General features: G+C 38.0%; 1 protein-coding gene across 2 annotated transcripts in view; it reads right to left on the bottom strand.

Annotated features, from left to right (window-relative positions):
• Positions 1-25,157, bottom strand: part of MATN2 (matrilin 2) — a 210,364-nt gene that overhangs the window by 102,061 nt on the left and 83,146 nt on the right. For both annotated transcript variants that reach the window (XM_074200464.1, XM_074200463.1), the window contains exon 4: positions 4,585-4,707. In XM_074200464.1, coding sequence (XP_074056565.1) covers positions 4,585-4,707 — 123 coding nt within the window. The remainder of the gene's footprint in view (positions 1-4,584; positions 4,708-25,157) is intronic.

The following is a 25,157-nucleotide window of genomic DNA, read 5'->3' as shown; positions in this document are numbered from 1 at the left end:
AGACAACCAGGGCTGAATCCTTTTGTTTCAGAGGGAAAAGAATCTGACCGAAGGAAGAGATGAAAGGCAGCATCAGATGAAAGGAAGGCATGTAAAAGGAACTTGAAGGGAAAGATGAAGGGCAGTAATGGAAATGGGGCATCTGGACAGTGTCACATCTTATAGAATGGGCTGATTTTGGAAGAATCTTAGGATTGAAGATATAGAGATAGAAGGAATCTTAGAAATTAAGTCCAACCTCCTAGTTTTACAGATGAGTAAACTGAGGTACAGAGTGATTAATTGACATCAGAATTACAATACCTAGGGTGGTCTGAGTTGGGAACAGAGCCCAGGTCTTCCTGACTCCAAGATATTGAGGGGAAAGTTTTATTTTTTTAAAATTTTTCCTCACCCAATATTAATGCTGAATGCTCTCTCTATAAAAAATAATGAATGGAATATTTTCCAGCCCTAGTCTTTAGAAGTGAATCAGCTGGATCTCTCCCTTCTCTATTCATAAGGGGCTCAGAAAATAGCTTTGAAGACAATTCCAAAATGGAATTCTAACTTATTAGAATAAACTCTTGGGAGACTACTTTGAAAGATAACAATATAATGTATAAGTTCTGATATAATTGTTTTAAAGAGAAACTTCTTCACTTAGGTGAATCTGTGAGCACATTGAAATAGAAGCTTTCTCCAATAATCAACCAATTTATCAACCAGCATTTATTAATTATTCATTTTGTGTTTTACACTATATCAAGTGTTGGAGATATAAAAATAGACAAAAACAGTTCTTGACCTCAAGAACCCACTGAGGATCACAAGCCTTCTCTTTCTGGGTGCTTCTTGTCCAAGTCCTAAAAATCCTCTACAAGAGTCCCACCTAATGTGCTTGGGTCCTTTGTCCAGGTCTCTTTACAATGACTGAATATCAATACAGCATACAAGGTCCATTGGTCACCCCTCATTCTTACTACATGACTAACCTGCCTTTGATATTATCTTTTATAGTTTCTTGTGCAAGAACCTTCATTGTTCTATGTTGCAGTCAATTCACATCCACCATGTGTCTCTCCATTGCCTTATGGGTAAACTATAATGATGAATTGATCTATTAATTTTTGCATCTAGGACAAATAAAGCCTGTGGGGAGGATCATCTGGGATGCAGTCATAAGGATGAGAGGAGGCAAGGTTTATAATGCTACAATGCTAAATTACTGATAAGGAAAGGATTGGTAGTATAGTCACCTGGAAGAGAAAAGGATAGGGCAATTGTGGAATGGGAAGGGGAAGAACTGGAATCTCAGGACAATATTATTTAATCCCTCTAAATTTATTTTTGAATTAAATTTATTTTTCCATTAAAAAGCATCTCTCTCTCTCTCTCTCTCTCTCTCTCTCTCTCTCTCTCTCTCTCTCTCTCTCTGTTTTTGTATTTTGGGGAGGTTTTGTTTATAGGTGTTTTAGAACTATTTTCTCCTTCTGGGTCTACATCTTTGACATCTCTGACCTCATAATGCTCCTTATCTTTTTCTCTTCTTCCAATAATCTGATCTGGGCAATCTAGTCTTGCTGGTCTAGCTACGAGTCCTATAGGGTGAATTTGTGAGCCTGGCTCAATTTGGGAGATCCTTACTTGTGTTACTGGGTGGGAGCTATCAGATCCGGGTCCATGATATGTTCTGGGCAACCATGGGCATCCCTGGGCAGAGGGCTCTGTTCTTTAGGTCCTGAATTGCTGATCTAGGAAGAGGAGAGTAGTGTTGTTTCTCTAGCTTGGAGCTCAGAGCACTAAGTCCAGGTCTCTGGACTCTCTGGAAAACCAATCAAGTTTGACTTGAGACTATGATGAGTTCATGGTGGGTTCTGGATTTTTTAAACTGTGATCTGGCCAGGGCCTAGAATCTGTTATCTATCACTAGACTTGCCTAACTTGAAGCTGTGGGAGTCCCTTTGTGTGTGTGGGGTGGGGGGTCTTTGTTGCTGGCTTGAGTTCAAGGTTGAGTCTTTGATCAGCTCTGGGCTTCTTAGAACTCCTGGCCTAGTTCAGAACCCTGAGTCCTTAGTCTGTGGTTTTATACTATCTTTGTTTCACAATTCCTCTTGCCAGGAGTTTGAATTTGTGACCTTGAACTGGAAATATGGGTCACTGCACTTTCTCCTTCAATTTCCCAATCATTCTTGGTCCATCATTCTTCTTAAATCATTTAGAGGGCTTTCTTCAGGTTTTCCAAAGTTCATAGTACCAAGCAGTATAGGGTAGAAATTTTGGCTTAGATTGAGGCTACAGGTGGTGGGCACAAGAAGGACCTGGAGGGGAATAAGATAGCTTAGTGCTATAAATACTCTAGGGGGAGGGGGGAACGGTGTTTAAACAAGTAGTGCAGTGAATAGTGCTGGATCTGGAGTCAGGAAGGCCTGAGTTCAAATCTGAACTCAGATACCAACTTTGTGACCATGGACAAATCAAGTAACCCTCTTTGCCTCAATTTCTTCATTTATAAAATGAGCTGGAGAAGAAAATTACAAACCACTCCAGGATTTTTACCTCAAGACTCAAGACTCAAGAAATGACTCAACAACAACAGTATAAGCACCCTTAAAAATTTTCTGCCAGGGGTGGCTAGGTGGTGTAGTGGATAAAGCACTGGCGCTGGAGTCAGGAGTACCTGGGTTCAAATCCAGTCTCAGACACTTAATAATTACCTAGCTGTGTGGCCTTGGGCAAGCCACTTGACCCTATTTGCCTTGCAAAAACCTAAAAAAAAAAAATTTCTTCCCCAGAAGAAAGACCTCAATGATCCTATCTCAGCTTTGAAAATAACAGCGGTGATTAAATTTTACATGATATGTGGAAAACTAAATTATAGTTTATGGATTATAGTTATCAGAGGATTAACAAAATAAGAAGATGAAAACTAAAAATTTGGTTGTTTAAAAGTCAGAGAGCCATTTATGGGTTTTATATAGATATAGATATAGATATATAAAATATATATTATACTATTTAATTTATACCCAATTAATACATTACACAACTACAATTTTACATATTACTAAATATGTATCAGATTACCATTGCTTTAAACTTTATTCAATTAGAATGGTGAAATTTATGGAAACTTATGCATGCATTCATATACATTCACTTTCCAGAGTTTGATGCTAACATTTAAAAAAACTTTAGGAAGTTTTTGGTGAATTCTTTCTTTTTTTTTCCTCTCATTTTAAAAAATGAGAGGAAATAATGAGTCTTTCTTTTTTTGTTTTTTTAGTTTTTGCAAGTCAGTGGGGTTAAGTGACTTGCCCAAGGTCACACAGCTAGGTAATTATTAAGTGTCTGAGTTCCGATTTGAACTCAGGTCCTCCTGATTCCAGGGCTGGTACTCTGTTCACTGTGCCACCCAAATGCCCCAGGAAATAATGTTAATGTACAAGTGCCTCTGCCCTCTCAAAGGAAGATGATCTCATGTTGACTCAAATATCAGTCCATTTGTCTAGTCTTTGCTGTCTGACCTGAAAGAGCACAAGGACCCTATTAACATTTTATACTTCTTTGCTTTTTTGTTTTATAGACTTTAAAATCTTTTTCATCAAAGCAGCTTAGTCCCTGCATAACTCTAAAAGAGATCTTAAAATAGTAGATGCAAACAAAATTATTAGTTGTGCCTCAGGTTCACTTCTTATCAAAAGTGAGGAGAGAATAAACATTGCAATAACCCTTCAGTAAATAATTAATGAAATAATAAGTTAGAAGGAGCTTCAACAAACTAAGTAAAAGAGTAAGACTTACAAGAAGGATATATATATATATATATATATATATATATATATATATATATATATATATGTAGCCAAGTATTTCTGAACACTGGGCCTGGAGTCAGAAAGACCTAAGTTCAAATTCAGCCTCAAACACTTACTAGCTATCTGACCCTGGATAAGTCTCTTAAACTCCCTTAATCTCAGTTTGTTTACCTGAAAAATGGGGAAAATAATGGAACCTACCTTTTATGTTTGTTGTGATAATAAAATGAGATAATGAAGTACTTTGCTAATCTCAAAGTCCAAAGTTACATACATAAATTTAACTTGAATAAAACATCTGAATCAAACAAATATTCCCTAGTGGCCAGGTGTTGCTGGGATTGTTGTTGTTCAGTCATTTCAACCATATCCTACTCTTTATGACCCCATTTGGGGCTTTCTTGGCAAGGGCAATGGAATGGTTTACCATTTTCTCTAGCTAGCTCATTTTACAGATGAGGAAACTGAGGCAAACAGGGTTAAGTGACTTGCCAAGGATTACATAGCCAATTAGTGTCTAAGGCTGGATTTGAACTCAGGAAGATGAGTCTTCCTAACTCTAAGCCCAATACTCTATACACTATACCACCTAGAAGCCCCTCATGGGGAAGAGAGCCCTTTTTTGAAAGGTACTGATTGAATTGTAGAGAAAATTCAAATAGTGTAGACCTATTTAGAGGGAAAGGGAAAAAAAGGAAAAGGGAAACAAGGAGAAAGAGGATAAGGAATGAGAGAAAGAAGAGAAGAGCGATTTCAATTGTAGCCAAATTACAAAAAAAAGTCTTACTTCTACAAGTTCTCTGATCTGTGTTCAGAATATATCCTTGTTTACATCTGCAAAGGTAGGAGCCAGGTGTGTTGATACAGAAGTGGGCACAGTTATGTTCCATAACATTGCACATGTGGGCCACTGAAAGAGAAAAGACAAAAGACATTGGAAAAATGGAGACTTTAATTCAGAGAATTTTAATTCAACAAATTTCTGCTCTCCTCCCATTTACTCTTTTAGCAGAAAAATAATTTCCCAGATAAACAGATCTGACCATGTGATTCCCTTCCTCAAACTCTTTCAGTGGTTTCCTATTGCCTTAAGATAAAACACAATGAACCCAGCTGGGAATAAGCTCTTTATATACATTGCCTTAGTGGATCAAAACTACATTGTAAAGTAGGCACTACAGATATTATTATCTTCATTTTGCATATTAGCAAACTAAGACATAGGAAAGTTAAGCCACTTGTCCATGGCTTTCAAGCAAGTTGATTATGGTAGAGAAGATTGTAAATCAAGTCAATAATCATTTATTGAGCACTTAATATTTACCAGGCACTATGCTAAGCATGGAGGATACAAAGAAAGACAAAAATATTCCTTGCCTTCAAGGAGCTTACATTCTAATGGGGAAGACAACATGTAAATAATTAGATTTACACAAGATATATCCCTGCATCCACAGCCATCTCCAGTTGTCCTGATCTACATCTGGACATTGGACTCACATGACTCTGAGGAGAAAATGAGGCTGGTGACTTTGTACAGAATTCCTTCACTTAAATCCAACTAGTTTGCATGTCATGGCATCACCTCCCTTATGTCATGATCTTCAAGAATGAAGGACAAGGGGCGGCTAGGTGGCACAGTGGATAATGCACCGGCCATGGAGTCAGGAGTATCTGGGTTCAAATCCAGTCTCAGACACTTAATAATTAGCTAGCTGTGTGTCCTTGGGCAAGCTACTTAACCCCATTTGCCTTGCAAAAACCTAAAAAAAAAAAAAAAAAAAAGAATGAAGGACAGTGACAATCTCAGAGGAGAAGGCATTATCATTTGGGGAAACTAGAAAAGATTACTCTCAAAAAAAAGGTAGGATTTGAATTCAGTCTTGAAGGAAGCCAAGGAAACTCCTCTTCCTCCTCTTTTTTTTCCTCTTCTTCCTCCCTTCCTTCTGTTCCCTTTCCATGAAATAGTGAGAAAAAAGTCAAATGTTCTTTCCACTATACTACAAAATTGTCTTTCAGGCATTAAATGCTTTCTATAGGATGGTTATAAACTCCCTTTGCCTCCTTATCTCATAATACTCATTCATCCTATTCATTCATTCAATGTTTTAGCCAGACTAAACTAGATGGTGGCACAGTGAATAGAGTCAGAAGGACCTGAGTTCAAATCCAGCCTCAGAGACTTGACACTTATTAGCTGTGTGACCTTGGGCAAGTCACTTAACCCTGAGTGCCTCACTTTCAGGACCATCTGCATTTGTCCTTCACTATATCTGGCTATTGGATCCAGTTGGCTCTGGAGGAGAAAGTGAGGCTGGTGACTTAGCACAGAACCACCTCACTCGAATTCAATTCATGTGCATGTCATGACTTCACTTCCCTGATGTCATTCACTTCATGAATAAAGAATATTGTTGTTCCTTAGTCTTGATCTGCAATGTATTCCTTCTTTCATATCCTTTTTAAAATCCTTTTCTTCTTTCAAGGCTCAGCTTAGATACCACCTCCTCCAGGAGGCCTTCTCTAATTCCCCAATTTAAAAGTATTCTTTCTTTCACCCAGAGTTTCTAGAATACTTTGTCCAAATTGCTTATTTGTTGCTACCACATTCTACCTAGTATCTGGTTTATTTATAAACATAATAGCCCATTCAGTTCTCTTCTCTCTTCTCCCCCTCCCCAACTCCTCCCACCCAGATAATAAACTCCTTTGAAAGAAGAGACAAGCTCATCTCTTCATCTTTGTATCACTTCACAAGCAGTTGCTTAATGAATTTTTTATGGTATATCTTACTATATATTATATTAAGTGGTGTAATGGATAGAGTTCTGAAAGTGGAGTCAAGATGAACTGAATTCAAATCCACCTTCAGACACTAGCTTGTGTGGCCCTTGGGCAAATCTTAACTTTTATTTGCTTCATCTGTAAAATTGGATAATAGTAACACCTACTTTCTAAGATTGTTATGAGGATCAAATGAGATGTTTTCAAAGAGCTTTGCCAACCATAAAACACTCTGTAAATACATATTATTATTATTATTATTATTATCATTGGTATTGTTATTATCTGAGAATGAAATAAGAACGAAATGTGCAATAGGGTGTGAACTGTAAAATTTTTTAAAATAAAAAAAAATTTGGTGTGTCTTCCCAGCTATCATCATTATTTTTCATAATGTGCAAAACAGAATTAATGATCCTATACCCACCCTTTCCATTCTTGAGCAAAGAGCCAAACTCTTGGCCCATCCCATTAACTTTCAACATTCTGACCTCCTGTTTCTGGTCCCAGCTGATCCAATCCATTAATTATGTGGTCCATCTATCATCTCTTCTCCTTATTCTGTGACCCACCTATTCTCTTTTTTTGATTATAGGCTGCCTCCAATACAGCCATCACACAGATCTTCGGTGTTATTCTCATTTGACCTGTAGCCTGGCATATCATTCTGTGTTGGATGACATGAACTAATAATTAATTTACTGATGATTATGATTATTATATTATTATAGCAGTTAGTTTGGTATTACTGGTGAGCTAACATTGATTTTTGTATTAATGGGTTAATACATAGTTATAAGAACAAGGAAAAATTTGAGTTCATTGTATGGGAGAGTTAGTAACTACACTTGCAATTCTTCCTTGCTCTTGTAACTATGTGTGCAAGTGTAGTTGATGACTTGGGGCAGCTAGGTGGTGCAATGGAGCCAGGAAAAAATCATCTTCCTGAATTCAAATGTGACCTCAAACACCACCTTTGTGACCCTAGGCAAGTCACTTCATTCTTTTACCTCAGTTTCCTCATATGTAAAATAATTTGGAGAAGGAAATGGCAAACCCCTCTAGTATCTTTGCCAAGAAAACCCCAAATGAGATCATGAACTGTCAGACATAACTGAACAACATCAACATTTTTGTTGTTGCTATTGTTTTTATTTGAGATTGAAATGTACTTTTGTGGACAAGGGAACTGAGGCACAGAGTAAATAAGCCACTTGCTTTTGGTTACATAAATTAATGGTGTCAGAGGCAGGATTTGAACCCAGGCCTTTTCTGATGAAGTTCAGTATCCTTGCTCTATGTTTTCTATTCATTCATCCTAATCTGCCCGTCCTTTGGCAGATGGCAACTGCTACAATTGGTCCGGGACAGTCTGCCAGCTCTTTCCATTGCTCCTTAAATCATATTATGAACCAGCATTCCAAAGTGTAGATTAGCATTTCTACTCTGCTCTTTATAGTCATTTCCTCATTGTTAACACTCTACAGATGTGATCAAATTTAGGCCACTTTGTGTATTAGGATCATCCTTCCCACAAGAGCTGGAAAGATTCACAGAAGCATTCTAGTCCAACTCCCTCATTTTACAGCTACAAGTCCATGGATATCAGGTGGCTTGTCTGAGGTTTGAATACAAGTAGGCTTTGAATGCAGTAGGCTCTTAGTAAGTACTTGTTAAGTTGAATGACCGGTGACTGAAGTACATATCTTCTATCTCCCACCCCTCCACCAACACAGAAACAGCAACTTAAGACTTTCAAGTTACATGAGCGCCCTAAGCTGTTAAGTGAATTGCCCAGGGTCATTACTTTATTGTAAACTGGTTCGATGCATAAAATGTCTTGAGTATATCATTAGAATATTTCATTGTTTTAATGAAGAAAACCAGTAAAAATATGTTATTCTTGAGTACTTTCAAATCTGTGGTAAGTCTCATTATTAAAAATAATTTGGGATTAAAGTATATAAGCATTCAGGCACATTGATTCTTGTATTCAATATGGTTGCATCTCATTAAAAATCTCATTTTTTTCCAGTATGTAATTTACAACTTGCTTGATAACACAATGAAACTTGAATACACGTAAAATTTAACAAGCCCTGGTATAAACCAAACAGAGTTAGAGTTATGGAAGTGTTTTCATAAACCAAAAAGATGAGTCCTTGTAGAGAGAGCTTTTTAAGATATTAAAACAAAACAGATGCTTCCAGCACCTGGGAGCAGTTCAATTAATCCTGAGTTTAAGATGTGTTTTGGTTCCAAAGAAATTAATTTTACTTGAGGATACCCAAGGATATAAGCCTCTAGTGGCTCTGTTATATAGAGCACTGGTCCTGCAGTCAGGTAGACCTGAATTCAAATCCAGCTGCAGACACAAGCTATGTGACCCTGGCCAAGTCATTTAACCCTGTTTGCCTCAGCTTCCTCATCAGTAAAATAAGCTGGAGAAAGAAATGGCAAACCCTCCGATAACTTAGCCAAGAAAATCCCAAATGGGGTCATGAAGAATTACTCACAACTGAAATGCGTGAACAGTAACAATGTACTCAAGGATACTGTCCAGTGACCCTTGTCTAAAAGAAGAAATTCAAACAGTTGAATGGTTAGGTCTAAATAGCAAACTAACTGGACAAGGAAATCTTTCATTCTTTTTTTTTTTGAAAGGCAGTGGGGTTAAATGACTTGGCCAGGGTCACACAGCTAGGTAATTATTAAGTGTCTGAAGTCACATTTGAACTCAGGTCCTCCTGACTTCAAGGCTGGTTCTTTATCCATTGGGCCACCTAGCTGCCACTAAGGAAATCTTTGAAAGCAAGCTCCAAAGGGACCCAGTGAGTCAGTTCTCCTACTCAAGGTAACCTGGGAAAAGAGCAGAAAAGCTCTGCTCCCCCGGGGTCAGAGGGGCGGCCCAACAGAGGGGTGGCCCGCCAGAATCAAAGAACTTCAGCCTCCCGGAGGCAGCCCCAGGGCACTGGGAGCCCCAGCTCATAGCAGCGGGGGAGTCTCCTGAGCTGCACCCCAGGGAGCACCGGCACAAAGTGGGGGAACAGTGGGGGACCTCTGCCAGAGCAAGCATGTGGAGCCTAGCCCTCGGGGCACACAGCCAGCAGCTTGGTCTTTCTGCAGCCCAGATCCTGAAACAGAAGCAGGTGGAGCCAGTAAGCAGGAGCCCCCAGGGCATGAGCCCATTTTGCTGAGGGAGGGGAGTGAAGAGAGAGAGACTGCAGAGCTCTGTCCTCTGCCCCTGGAACAGGACTTGGAGGCTCTGACCACATTCAGATCCTGATCCCAGTCTAGGCCCTCCCATAGAACAACAGCCCCCCCCCCCCCAACCTCAGCCCCGTGGCAGAGGGGGGCGCTTATGGTCATTCACAGACCAGGAGGGAGGACAGAACCTCACACACTGAGACCCTTGTGGGAGTGCCCCAAAAGCTCAGGAAGCACCCCAAAAAACAGGCTTAGGCTGGGAAAATGAACAAGCAAAGAAACAAGAGGAAGACCATTGAGAAATATTTTGCAAATGAGCCCAAGAAGGATCAAAATACTCAGTCTGAAGATGAGGAAGCACAAGCTCCTGTATCTAAAGACTCCAAGAAAAACAGAAATGGGGCTCAGGCTATGATAGAGCTCAAAAAAGACTTTGAAAATCAAATGAGGGAGTTGGAAGAAAAACTGGGAAAAGAAAAGAGAGAGATGCAGGAAAAACATGAAAATGAAGTCAGCAGCTTAGTCAAGGAAATCCAAAAAAATGCTGAAGAAAATAGCATGCTAAAAAACAGCTTAGGTCAAATGGATAGAACAGTTCAAAAAGTTATTGAGGAGAAGAATGCTTTTAAAAGCAAAATTGGCCAGATGGAAAAAGAGATAAGAAAACTCTCTGAGGAGAACAAATCCTTCAGACAAAAGAATAGAATTCAGGGAGATTGATGAATTTACCAGAAATCAGGAATCAATACTTCAAAACCAGAAAAATGAAAAATTAGAAGAAAATGTGAAATATCTCATTGAAAAAACAACTGATATGGAAAACAGACTTAGAAAAGATAATTTGAAAATTATTGGAATACCTGAAAGTCATGATCAGGAAAAGAGCCTTGACATCATTTTCAAAGAATTACTACAGGAAAATTGCCCTGATATTCTAGAAGCAGAGGGCAAAATAGAAATGGAGAGAATCCACCGATCCCCCCCAGAAAGAGATCCCAAAAAACCAACCCCCAGGAATATTATAGCTAAGTTCCAGAACTCCCAAGTCAAAGAGAAAATATTAAAAGCAGCCAGAAGGACACAGTTCAAATATCGTGGAGCTGCAGTCAGGATCACACAGGACTTAGCAGCAACTACATTGGAAGCTCGTAGGGCTTGGAATACAATATACCGGAAGGCAAAAGAGCTTAGAATGCAGCCAAGAATGAACTACCCAGCAAGGCTGAATGTCCTCTTCCAAGGAAAAAGATCAATGAACCAGGGGAATTTCAAAGGTTCCTTTTGGAATGGCCAGAGCTGAACAGAAGGTTTGATCTTCAGATACAGGACTCAGGTGAAGCATGGAGATTGGAGGAGAGGGGGGAAATATGAGGGACTTAATGAGGATGAACTGTATGTATAGAAAAATGATACTGATAATATTCATATGAACCATCTCAGTTAATAGAGCAGGTACAGGGAGCTTTTACAGTTGAAGCACAGGAGAAAGCTGAATTCAAAGATAAAATATGGTGTAAAAATGGAGTCAATAAGAAAAAAAGGGAAATGGAATGGGAGAAAGAAAAAGGAGAGGGGGAATAGTCCAAGATATTTCACATAATAAGATTTTTTTTTATTACAATGAGCTATTGCAATGATATGGAAGGGGGGAGGCAAGGGGGAATGAGGGAACCTTTGCTCTCATCAGAAATGGCTAGGAGAGGAAACAGCAAATATACTCATTGGGGTATAGACAACTGGAGTAAGAAGGAGGTGGGAGCAGGGGGAAGGGGTGGGGATATGAATAAAGGAGGAGAAGATGGACCTTGGGGAGACAGTGGTCAGATATAACACATTTTCTTTTTTACTTCTTGCAAGGGGCTGGGATTGGATGGCCTGCCCAGGACCATAGGGCCAGGTGGATTCTGGGCCTAAGGGGTGGTATGGGGGCTCAGGGCTTCTTGGCCCCAGGACCAGGGGTCTGTATGCTGCGCCACTCAGCTACCCTACAGCAGAGTCAGAGTGAAAGGAGAGAGAAAATATAGTACATGGTAGTGGAGAAATACAAAAGTTGCGATCAGCAATGGCAACGTTGGAAAAACATGGAAATAACTTTTGTGATGGACTTATCATAAAGAATGTGATCCACTCACGACAGAGTTGATGGTGTTGGAACAAAGACTGAAACACATTTTTTGTTATTATTTGGGGGAGTGTGCAGGGCAAGTGGGGCTGGGTGGCCTGCCTGGGGCCACATAGCAGGGTGATCTTTGGGTGTCTGGGGCCAGATTCGGACCGAGGTACTCCTGGCTCAAGGGCCAATGCTCTGTCTGCCACCCAGCCACCCCTACTATTATTACTATTTTATTTTATTTTGGGTCTTTTTTTTTCTTCTTTTTGGTTTTTGCAAGGCAGTGGGGATCGGGTGGCTTGCATGTCACATGGCTGGGTGATTGTTGGGTTTACGAGGCTGGATATGGACTCAGGTGCTTGTGGCTCCAGGGCTGGTGCTTCGTCCATTGCGCCACCTGGCCATACCTACAATTATTACTATTATTTTTTTTAATTTTAATTTTTTTTCTCTCCCCTCTACTTTTTTGCCCAAGCAAGTCTATCTATATTCATGGGGGGAGGGGTATTTTGTTTACTTGTAAACAAGTATATTTTATTAATGTAAAGAAAAACATTTGTACAAAATGAGAATAAAAAATAAATTAAAAAAAGATATGATCAATGTGGAATTTGCTTTGCTTGACTGTAAATATTTTTTTCTTTTTCCAATTTGGCAAGGAAGTAATTGTATTTAGAATGGAGGAGTGGCAAGGAGAGGATAGTTCCCAAAAAAAAGTATGAAAAGAAAAAAAGAAAGGAAGATCATTGAAGAATTTTTAAATGCAAGAAAATAGAACAATGAGATTGCTGACATAAAAGACAGTTTTGAAAGTTCTATGTCCAATTCTTTATTCTAAAAGAACAGTAAACTCTACATACTTGGGATTCATAGTTTCATGTTCAGTCTTCTTATATTCCATTTTGCATTTGAAAAAGCCCATTTTATTTGGTGTTAAATTAAAAAATATGTCTTAAACAAGTAGAAAAAAAAGAAAGAAAGCTCCATCTATGACTGATTACAGAGATGCACTGAGGGAAAGTGAAATGAGGAATGACTCTAAAATCATAAAGACGTGGATCTGAGACCTGCATTTCACATGTACTGACTGTGTGACCATAGACAAGTCTCTTATTGTCTCAGTGCCCCAGTAAACCTCTAAGACTCTAAGTTTCAGATGTAGCAGCCTAGACTCAACATTCCACTCCCTTTAATGGATATTAAAGCCTACAGTGTGGAGAGCAAGGGGAAAAGGTCAAGTTTTGATAAGAAAGGGTGCCTATACGTAGGGAGCATAGTCAGGATGACATCTGGGATTGCTGTCATACACAGTAATACCTAATCAGTGCTTTAGAGGAGTGAAAAATAGGATGGTTGGAAGAAGGAAGGAGAGAACTGTTTTTATTTGGTCTGGACAAATAGGAACTAGGTCCATTGAGATGTTCTTATTATATAGGTATACTTTTAGCTTTTCGTGGCTTTGTAATGTTTTCATTTTGTTCTTTATTTTAATAATTTATCCCCCAAGGAAATTATTGAAGTCATTTAATATTCCTATAGGAATTGGAACTTTCTGGAAACTGAGTTAACTTTTATTATTTATTTTTCCTATTAAATGTTATGAAAAAAATTTTAAACATATGCACTTGCATATTTATAAGTTAAACATTTTTCTACCACCCTGCATTCCCACCTCCCTCCCCTCAGTGGCGAAGTCTGGTAAAAATTGTACATGTACATTCTGTTTCATATGTTTACATATTAGTCATTTTGAATATATGAGGAATTAGGACTAAGAGAAGAGAAAGAAAACCATGGGATAGGAAAGAAAAATGTAGGAACAGTTTTTAAAAACTGAAAATAGCATCCATTCAGATTTTGTGGGTTTTTTGTTGCTTTTTTCCTCTGAATGTGGATGGCATTGTCCCCAACAGATCTCCCAGGGTTGTCCTAGCTCTCTGAACTGCTAAGAGGAGCTGCATCCACCATAGCTGATCAATTTACAATGCTGTTAATATGTACAATGATCTCTTGGTCTATTCCCTTTGCTCAGCATCAATTCATGTAATTCTTTTCATGCTTCTTTAAAGTCTAACCATTCATCTTCTAGAACAATATGAGTTACCTTTTTCAAGTCATCAGGATAATAGAGGAAACACTGAAGGCCTGTTTCCAAAAATAGACGGTTGGTAATAATGACACTTGCTTGTATTTACATGGCCCTATTTGGGAAGCACTTTACAAATATCATCTCATTTGATCCCCACAACAACCATTTCACTAATGAGGAAACTGAACCTGAGATAGGTGATGTGACTTGTCCTGTCACACTATCTCAAGCAGGATTTGAACTCAGGTCTTTCTGATTTGAATGCCAGTATTTTATCCATTGTGCTTCCTAGCTGTCTAGCAAAACACTTCTCACTCACAAGAGTCCATGAGGGTGTCCCATGAGGTTTCTCTGGGTGGCCTGTGGTCAACTCTCTTGTAGTATTAATGATTTGTGTTTTTCTTTCTCAGGTCAAAGTAATTATTCATTGCTAATGTGTTAGTACCAGTGTTCATAATTCAGTGAATTTCTGAATTGGAAGGGAATCCAGCAAGTAGAAATACCTGAATAGGAGCTCTGCTATAACACTTCCTCTAAGTGGTCACCTAGATTTTCCTTGATGGCCTGCAGAGAAGGAAAGACTACTACCTTCCCAGAGAGCCCATTCTATATCTCTAATTGTCACAAAGCTTTCCCTGGGCATCAAACCTCCTAATATTGGCAATTTTCAACTTTAATCTGTTATTTAACCTTCTCACCTCTGGGATCAAAGAGGATCTCTGTCCTCTTCCAAATGGTCCTCCTTTGCCTATAAAATGGCCTGTGCAACAGAAAAGTTTAAGGTTTACCATCTACTAGAATTAATTCAATTCTCTCTAGCAACAAGGGAATATGATCTGGGTCAGTCTAATCTAGTAAGAGAGGATAATTCCTCTTTCAGGAAAGAGGATGTTGCAATGGCTTAAAAATGGTGATGGCAGATACACAACAAATCAATATGGGAAAAGTGCTTTCTATAGCCTAATTATCATTGTAATGAACATTAAAATAAAGCAGAGTTACCAGATAGAGAAAGAAGAGAAGGGAAAGAGTGTGGTTTAAGTGACTGGATAGGCATTTGGGGAATAAAAGAATCTAAGGAATATGGTCTTTCAACAGATTGAGTAAGAAGGCATCTAGTGGACAGACTATTGGAGCTAAAGTCAGAAAAATCTGAGGCCAAATTCAGTTTCAGACACCCCCCAGCTGTGTGACCCTGGGAAAATCACTTAATCTGGGTCTGCCTAGGTTTTCCCATCTGTGAAATGGGGTTAATGAAAGAACCTGCTGCCCAGTATGTTGTGGATAAAATGAGATGTTTGCAGAAACTTCACAAACCTTAAAGCTCTATAAAAATGTTAACTGTTACTATTCATAATAAGATTTAACAGGTAAATAAAGTCTAACAGAAAGATTACTTTGACATCTATTCCAAAGGTGGCACTGAGTCTCTAGAAAGACCAAGGACAGAAATATGACTTGCCCACCCAGCCTGGTGTGTAAGCCTTTTAACTCATCTCCCTGTCTTTAATATCTCATCTCTCTATTCTATTGTTGCCAAATTGATTTTTCTAATGCAGAAGTCTGACCATATCATTCTTATTGCTGAAAAAGCTTCATTGGTTTTCTATGTAGCCTCAAGCATAAAATAAAAACTCTTCTTTTTGGCATTTAAAGCCCTTTAACAATTTACTTTTGCCTACTTTTCAAGACATTTCATATCACTCTCTTTCAAATACAAGCAGGTCTACTATAGAATGTATTTCAAAAACATAAATATTTTCTAATATGATTGATGTTAGAAAGCATTTTGCAAATTTCAGGTTTTCTTTCATGAAAAACAACGAGAATACAGAAAATTTCACCACATCACAATAATTCATGAGTTGTAACCCCTCCAAGGCAGGTCTTTTATGAAGTCAAGTGCTCTGTTTATTGTCTATCTACTGGTTCAGATAGTCTAGAAGGGAATCCAGCAAGTAGCAATACCTGAATAGGAGCTCCACTACAACACCCCCTCTAAGTGGTCACCTAGATTTTCCTTGAAGGCCTAAAGAAGGGAAGATCACTGCCTTCCCAGAGAGCCCACACTCCTCCTTCCATCTCTATTGCTACCCCTATCCCCTTTGGCCTTGGTTTCTGGTCTTGGTCTGCCTAACTTGCTTATCCAGTCCAAGGAGAAGGCCAAGAGGGGGTCACTGTTTATTACAGTATTTATATATTTCTCAACCATGTAACATGATACATACAATTTCTATTAGGTTCCTATCATTTTTAATGTGTCATTAATGAAAATTTTAGGTATTATGTCTCTAATCCCACTCCCCCCCAAACTATGTGATTTTTATTGTTCAATTTTGCGTTCTGTATGTTTTTTGGGGGAACATATATTATTGGTTAAAAGTCAGCCAGTTGGCACAGTGGATAGACCATTGGCTTGGAATTAGAAAGACTCATCTTCCTGAGTTCAAATTCAGCCTCAGACACTTACTAGCTGTATAAGCCTGGGCAAGCCACTTAACCCTATTTGTCTCAGTTTCTTCATCTGTAAAATGAACTAGAGAGTAATGCTTCAGTACCTTTGCCAAGAAGACCCCAAATGGAATCATGAAGAGTCAGATACATGTGAAAAAACTGAACAAAAACAAAAAATGTTGGTTAGAGCAGAACTGATTCTACTCTGTTCATGTCAAACTGGTCTATTTTGTATGAAATTCCATTTCCCACCTCCATGTCTTTGCACAGGATGTCCATCAAGTCTTCCCTTCTCATTTCCATTCTCTTGAGATGCCTACTTTCATTAAAGGCTTAACTTAGGTTCTACTTTCCAAATAAAACCTTTCTTGATTCTACTTCTATCTTGAAATTTAAAAAATTAATTTGCATGTTTTATATGTTTCATAGTTAATGTTTTCATCTGTCTTTGTTTCCTTTAGGACTACAGCAAGGTCTGGTATACAATGGATGTTTCATAAATGCTTGTTGATTTTAATTGAATTTTTTTCTACCAGATTGTTTGATAAACCAGAAACAGGTTGTAACTGGCAAAAGGAGGGCAAGTTCCACCAAACACCTGGCGGGGGGGGGGGGGGGGGGGGGGGCAGAAAGAGACCCAGTCTCTAAAGACTCCAATCAGGAAGACAAGATGGGATAGAGTTCATCTAGCTTGTGGCTGTAGGACTAGGTGGTGTAGAGGTTAGGAAGCAGCCCCTTTTAGAAGTTGTCTATTTTAACTCATTTAATTATTCTGGTCTGCCTGTCCTGGTTGTAGCTCTGTGGAACAGTCCAAACTTTGTGAAAGACTAAAGTGAAGTTTGCTGCTGAGTAGAATTTAAAGGATCTTGGATAGAATCCATAGTCTTCTGGATTATGGCTCACCAAGAAGACCAGACTGACTGACATGCAGTGGGTCAAATGAATCAACCACTTAACTGGGATGCTTTAGATTTTGTTTTTTTTCCCCCACTAAACCAGTGATTATTTAGCAGAACTGGTTGGTTGTGGCACAGTTTTGTAGACAAAGCCTTAATTAGCAAAACATGTAGCCTCCAAGTTTCTCTTGAAGCCACAGAAGTGACCTAAGAACATGACCTTAGTAATATTTTATACTGTCATCTTAAGGACCACATACTTTCCCATCCCTTCTTTGAAACTGTTCCCATTGTGGTCAGTTTACAGTTCTGGTATCAAGCCACCACAATTCCCAAGACCTTGATTCAGATTTTTAGATGCTGTCATCAACTACTATAACAGATCAGAAACTCCTAGATTTGGAGGTCATCTAAAACAACCCACCCCAAACAATAGCTAGAATTTATACAGAGTTGAAAGGTCTGCAAAGCTCTTTATGATTATTATCTCATATAATCTTCATGATAACCCTTGGAGGGAGGATTTACAAATGGGAAAAGTGAAGCAGACAGCAGTCAAGTGAATTGTCCAGGGTCACATAGCTAGGAGGCTGAATCAACTCAAGTCTTCCTTACTCCAGGTCCAATGCTTTAACCATTGCACCACCTTGATGTCTAATTAGGCAGAAGTTATGGGTGACAGTCATTGTGAGGAGAGACAATCATTGTATCCCATTGCCAGGATCAAATCTTGTCTCCCCATCATCACTCACTGCCAGCCTCTCTTCCCTTAAAATTCAATCCATCCTGTCCAGACCTTTACTGTTCTCATCTGAGGACCTCTGAGTTGCTATTCTCTTCATTGAGTTTAATAGATAGCTCCTAGAAGTCTCCACCTCAGTTTCTCATCCTTTTCAAACATCCTTAAGGCCTTCCAGGTCTTTAAACTTTTTAACTTCCATGGTTCCTGTCTTGGAACTCTTAACCATGTGTTTATACCCTAGGCACTCTGCTCTCTCAACACCTATGGGTACCAATCTGCTTGGTTTAGCTCTTCTACTAGCTACCCACACTGATGAAATCACAGATCTTTACATATCACACTATCAGTCAAAAGGTAACTTGTTTTTCTTGATTATGTTTATATGATATGAAATCTCCCTCCCTTCCTTCCTTCTTTTCTTCCTTCCTTCCTCCCTCTCTTTCTTCCTCTTTCTCTTATTCTTTCCCTACTACTTTTTTCTCCCTCCCATCTTCCTTCTCTTTTTTCTTTCTTTCCTCCTCTCTTTCCCTTCCCCTTTTCTTTTTCCTTCTATTCTTACTTCATCCCTTCTTCTCTCTCTCTCTTCTTTTCTTTTCCCCTTCCTTCCCTTCCTTCTTTTACACCTTTCCTTCTTTGCATCTTCCCTCCCTCTCCTGTCTTTTCTCCCCAGTGGTTGAGGGCAAATTGAAAGGGAGACAAAATACTTGATGATTAAAAATATGTTATTAAAAGAAGAAAAACAAACTCTCCATTTAAAAAAAGAAAGCAAAGACATATGAGTTTTCTGATATATTAACAATCCCCCCCATCCCTTGTGAAAGTTTAGACTTTGTTTTGCTTAGTCTTAGAACATGGTCCTTTACTCAGGGCCTCAGAACTTACTTTTGATCCACTCATTCTCTTGATTAGATTAGTTCCTTTTCTTTCTTTTCTTTTCTTTCCTTTTTTCTTTTTTTTTTTTGCAAGACAATGGGGGTTAAGTGACTTTCCCAAGGTCTCACAGCTAGTTAATTATTAAGTGACTGAGGTCGAATTTGAACTCAGGTTTTACTTGGAGAAGAAAATGCCATCCCCTCTAGTATCTTTGCCAAGGAAAACCATGGACAAGTCCATGGGGTCACAAAGAGCTAGACACAACTAAATGACTCAATAACAATATATACATACATACTTTTGTCTGCTCTAGCAGCTGCCCCTGAACTAACTTTTTAAAAAATATTTTATCATAACTGTATTTCTTTTCTCACTCCTTACTTTATAGATTTAAAGATATTACTCCAAGAAGGGGTCCATGTGGAAACCATGATACCAGAAAAGGTTATCTAAGGAACAGAGACAAGAACAATATGTAGAAGTCACTAAAAAACAGATTCTGGCTTATTGTAGGGAATTTTTTAGCTTTGACAGTTACCCATCTAAGAATGGACCAGATTTCTTCAGAAGGTAGTGGGTACTCTCTCATTACAATTCTCAGACAAAGGCTGAATAATCACTTATTTGTGGAGCTAGAGTAGAGTAAGTTATTTAGGTAGAGTCTGAACCAATAGATGTCCTCTGAGGCCTCTTCTAGCTCTGAGACTCTGAGGTTCCATGATTCTTAAATATCCAAATCTAGTCCTGCCCATCCTATAGGACTCTTTCCATATCATTTCAAAAGTTCACCAAAGGGAATCTTCTCAGTAGTGTTCTAGGGCCTTTACTCATTTTCTCTTGAGATTGTGATGATCCCAATGAAGTAGAGGGGCTGACCATCAGTCATGTCTCACCGTCCCCATGACCTGACCATCTTTTTTGTTCATATGTTTATCTGATGTCATCCTTTGCTTCAGTTCTCCCTTGTAATTTTTTTTTTCATTTTGTTTTTCAGTTTATACTCTCCAACCATGTTCTTCCCTGTTGCTTCCTGGGGATGTTCATTTTTCAATCCTACAAAGGATGTAGTGTTTTATGACTTGTAGGCAAACAACCTCACCAACAGACTATTGCTTTTAAAAAGATAAGCCTAAATTTCAAGGAGGGGTTATTAAAAAAAATTTGCAATTTCCCAAAGGAAAATTAGCCTATTGCCTTCTTTTTGTTGTTGTTCATTTAAAGAATTTTCCCATATAAAACTATGCATACATATTTAAATTTATGTTTAAATGTATATGTATATGCACATATATGTAAATATTGTTGCTGTTATTGAGTCATTTAGTTGTGTCTAGCTCTTGTGACCCCATGGATTTGTTCATGGATTTTTCTTGGCAAAGAAACTGGAGTGGTTTGCCATTTCCTTCTCCAATATGTCCCCATTCTACAGATGAAGAGCAAATAGGGATTAAGTGATTTGTTCACACAACTAGTAAGTGTCTGAGGTCACATTTGAACTCAGATCTTCCTGATTCTAGGCCTACTGCTTTATCCAGTGCTCTACTTAGTTGCTCCACACATACACACACTTAAACATATGCATACAGGTATATATTAATATTTATAGTATGCATACACATGTACATATTTACATGTGTGCAAATGTAAATACACTAATGGATTAATTAAATTCATTTTCCATCTAATTGAATATTACTATTTGTCTAGACAACAGACAATCTTGATTCACACTGGTTTTTTCTGGATAGATAGGCCATATGCTTTTGATTAGTTATGGCTCTCATCAAGAAAATTCTGCAGGATTCTAGGGGCTAATATAAGCAGAACAGTGGATAGAGCTTTGAATCAAGACTAGCTAGGGGCACAGTGGATAGAGCACCAACCAAGGAGTCAGGAGGACCTGAGTTCACATCTAATCTCAGACACTTAATAAGTGGAGCTATTAACTGATTTATCCATTTTATTGGTTGGTTTGTTCTTGTCCTTCATTATCAAAGAAGATCAAAATAACATCACTGTGCCAGAGACACATTATAGTGTGTCCAACTACAACATCAGACCACTACAAGCTCAGAATGGTCTATCATAGGTTGGGCATCAATAGTCCATATGAACACCTGGGGTGTTTATTCTAAACTCATTATGTTTCCTTTGAGCTGCTTCAATTCTGCCTTGTTCAGAGCACAGCACCCTCTCTCATGAGGGTACACCGTGCTGGGTGGTCCTGTACCAATATCTCCTGTGCTGCACAATCAATTTTAAAGTTCTTAAGAGAGACTTCAGGGTGTTTTACTATCTATTCTTCTGACCCCCCTTGTGAGCACTTGCCCTATGTGATTCTCTACAAAAAAATAGTCTTTTGGGCAAGTGTACATCTGACATTCTAACAATGTGTCTAGCCCATCATAGTTGCACTCTTCTGTAGTAATGTTGGAATACTAGGCAACTTAGCTCAAGACAGGACCTCAGTGTCTGATATCTTCTCCTGCCAAGCGATCTTCAGAATTTTCCTAAGACAATTTAAATGGAAGCAATTGTTTCCTGACATGGTGCTGGTAGACTGTCCAGCTTTGAGGTCAGCATAATGGGTATAAGATATGTTCAAGAAAGACTAATACTTCTGGTGTGAGGGTTGCTGAGTCCTTTTCAGGGCTGCTTTCCACATTTGATGTCTACCTGAGTCACCTAACCTGTGACTCCAAGAAGCTGTAGCATGCACAGCAGCCAAATCCAGATGAACTGCTTTGGCAGATGGACTAAACTAGGTTGAGGGTAATTAAGGGAATCTCAAACTCATTGGTGAGTTGGGGGTCTGGTGGTGTCTAGCCCAAGTATGTGAAGTCTTCCACTGGTAGAATGGGTATATGATAGCTCTTTGTTCCAATGGCCATGAAGGCAACTGAGGCAGGTGCTGTGGAACACCTAGAGCATCCATTCTAGAGAGTGATTTGGAACTATACTCTAAGAGTTATAAAATCCTGCATATCCTTTGACCTAGCAATACCACCATTGTATCCCAAAAGAGATAAAATAAAAAAAATTATAGGTACAAAAATATTTATAGCAGCTTGTTTCTAGTAGAAAAAAATAAACTGAAAATTGAGGGAGTGTCCAACATTTGGGGAATGGCTGAACAAATTGTGGTATGTGATTATGATGAAATAACCATTCTGCTATTAAAAATGGTGAGCACAGGGCGGCTAGGTGGCACAGTGGATAGAGCACCGGCCCTGAAGTCTGGAATACTTGAGTTCAAATCCGGTCTCAGACACTTAATAATTATCCAGCTGTGTGGCCTTGGGCAAGCCACTTAATCCTGTTTGTCTTGCAAAAAAAAAAAACCTAAAAAAAAAATGATGAGCAAAATGCTCTCAAAAAAACCTGGAAAAAACTGATACAAAGTGAAATGTACTGTGCACAAGTAACAGAATACTGTTAGATGATCAGTTGTGAATGTTTTAACTATTCTCAGTAATTAAATAATCCAAGACCACTCTGAAGGACTTATGATGAAAAATGCTAGTCTCCTCCAGAGAAAGAACTGATGGTGTATAAATACAGATTGAAGCATAGTTTTTTTTGCTTTCTTTATTTTTTATGATTTTTTTTTGTTCTGTATTTTCTTCCATAACATGACTATTATGGAAATATTTTGCATGGCTATACATGTATAACCTAAACTGAATTGCCTGCCTGCTCAATAAGGCATGAGATAGGGAGAGAGGAAGGGAGAAAATTTGGAATTCAAAGGTTAAAAATGAATGCTTAAGGGAAGCTAGGTGGCGTAGTGGATAAAGCACCGGCCTTGGAGTCAGGAATACCTGGGTTCAAATCCGGTCTCAGACACTTAATAATTACCTAGCTGTGTGGCCTTGGGCAAGCCACTTAACCTCATTTGCCTTGCAAAAACATAAAAATAAAAAATGAATGCTTAAAATTGTTTTTACATGTAACTGGGAAACAAAATACTAAATAAAATCAATTTAGAAAAAAAGAAATATAGTAAATGTGTGACCCTGTCAAGTCACTTAAATGCTCAGTTTCCTCATCTGTAAAGTAAGACTTAATTACCTCTAACATCCCTATGATCCTGTGATCTGCAGTAGGAGTCCTATCTGGATAGAATGTCTCTCATAATCAATACTGTATTTCCTCCATGGTAGTGGTGAATACTTTCAGCATGCATATGTTCTCCCTATTTTATGTTTTGCCTTATATTGTTCCTACAGGTCATCAAGTAAGTTTATCTCTGTTATTATATTTTTCAAAGAATCTTGGATAATTTAGACATATGCAAGGGGGAAAACTTAGCCAAAGGAGATCTTTTAAGGTAACATCTCCTACTGAATTAAATGCTTATTTATATTCAACAAATAAACTAAATGCAGTGAAATCTTGTACTCAGTAAATATTTCCATATTACTTATGAATGACAGCTTGATCCTTTATAATGCTTTCTTTGAGGATGCTTTAAGTGTATGTATAGATTATTCTCATAAAAATATTATATAGATGGGGAAAGGCATATAGGCTGAGAGTTGTTGATATTCCCTTGGTTTCTTCTTTTGGATATTAATAATATGATTCAAGGGTTTTTTCACCCTATGTCTTGAGTATCTTCTCCTTCAGGTTCCTTGAATATTGATCCCTCAATTATCTTAAAATTCCTGTCCCTGTGGGACAAATTACCCATCCTTTGTGTGTACTCAGGTAGTCCTGCATTTTTCCTGTCTTGCTTTCCTTTGGGTCACTTCTACCTCCAGGATTTTGACCCTAGTCACTAAATGGAGTGGTTCTTTTTTCCCTGATGGTGAAAATAATAATGATGATGATAGCATTTATAAGGCATTTTTTATGTTTGCAAAGGGTTTTGCAGATGTTAATTCTTCTAATCACTGCATCAACCCTTTAAGTGATATTATTATCTTCATTTTAGAGATGAGAAAACTAAGACTGAGGTTAGATAGTATCTGAGGTAGGATTTGAACTTGACTCAAAGTTCAGTGTTCTATACAAAACTTTGCAGATCTTTCCCATCATTTTTCTGTGTTTTGCTTTCCAATTTTATCCACAAATGCTTTTGATGTGTCCTTGCTCAGTTGAGGCTCTTTCCAGTTATTTTTGAAATTGAAGATTTGAAGAATAAAGATGGAAAAGATCTGTAAAGTTTTTATTAGGTGATACACTTCATAATTTTCCATCATATTTCTTCATAGGATTTTGCAGAGAAGTTTATGCCCTAAATCAATGTTGACCTTGGCTACCACTCCTTTCCTTTCAGCAAATATGTCCAATGTTTGCTGACTAACAGGGGTTTTTAGATCTTTCATTCTCATTTTGGCAAATGATTTATATTAGTTAAACTTAGAGTGGCATAGAGAACCATCTTCAGAGTATGCAAGGTATGAGTTCAAGTCCTTGTTATGACATTTACTTATTATGTGACCCTGAGCAAGTTACTTAACAGTCTCTAGGAAACTCTATAAGACTATAAATTGTGTAGAAAAAACAAATATATATATATATATATATATATATATATATATATATATATATATATATATAGTTAGAGAAAGTTTCTCAAGGGTAGCCTTGCATACCAATAAAATAACAGATCTGGTTTAAAACAGAACAAAACTTCTGTATTAAATACTTATAATTGGTGTCAATGTCCTTTCTTCCATCCATTTCCCCTTTTTCTCATTAATAATTTGTTTAAAGAAATTAATTTGGAGTTATTTGGATCATGTCCCATTTATTTTTATCACTTTTCTCTTCTAATGTTATTTTAATTTAGAATTTCACTCTATCAAGTCAGTGGCTTGATTGTGTACAGATAATTGATATAGGAATTACTCCCACACAAGTAATGAGTCACTTTTCCATCTTTTAAAATAAAATCAATTTCAATTTTCATAACATTATTTGTTGCTTGTCATAGTCAGTAACATTTGATTCTTTTCCTGAAGAACACATGATATATTGGATCATGAGAGATGGGATCATGACTTAGGCACAGAAGGAAACTCAGAGAGCATAAATTTTAACCTCCTTATTTTACAGATGAGAAACTGAAACTGAGAAGTTAAGTAACTTGTCTAGGGTCACACAACTAATAAGTACCCGAGGATGGATGTAAACAGAAGTCTTCCTGACTCTAGGCCTGGGATTCCATCTACATTTTTTAGGTGTCAGACTTCTAGGC

The sequence above is a fragment of the Macrotis lagotis genome, chromosome X (assembly GCF_037893015.1).
Source record: "Macrotis lagotis isolate mMagLag1 chromosome X, bilby.v1.9.chrom.fasta, whole genome shotgun sequence".
Taxonomy (NCBI): domain Eukaryota; kingdom Metazoa; phylum Chordata; class Mammalia; order Peramelemorphia; family Peramelidae; genus Macrotis; species Macrotis lagotis.
This window is presented reverse-complemented; position numbering and strand designations above follow the sequence as displayed.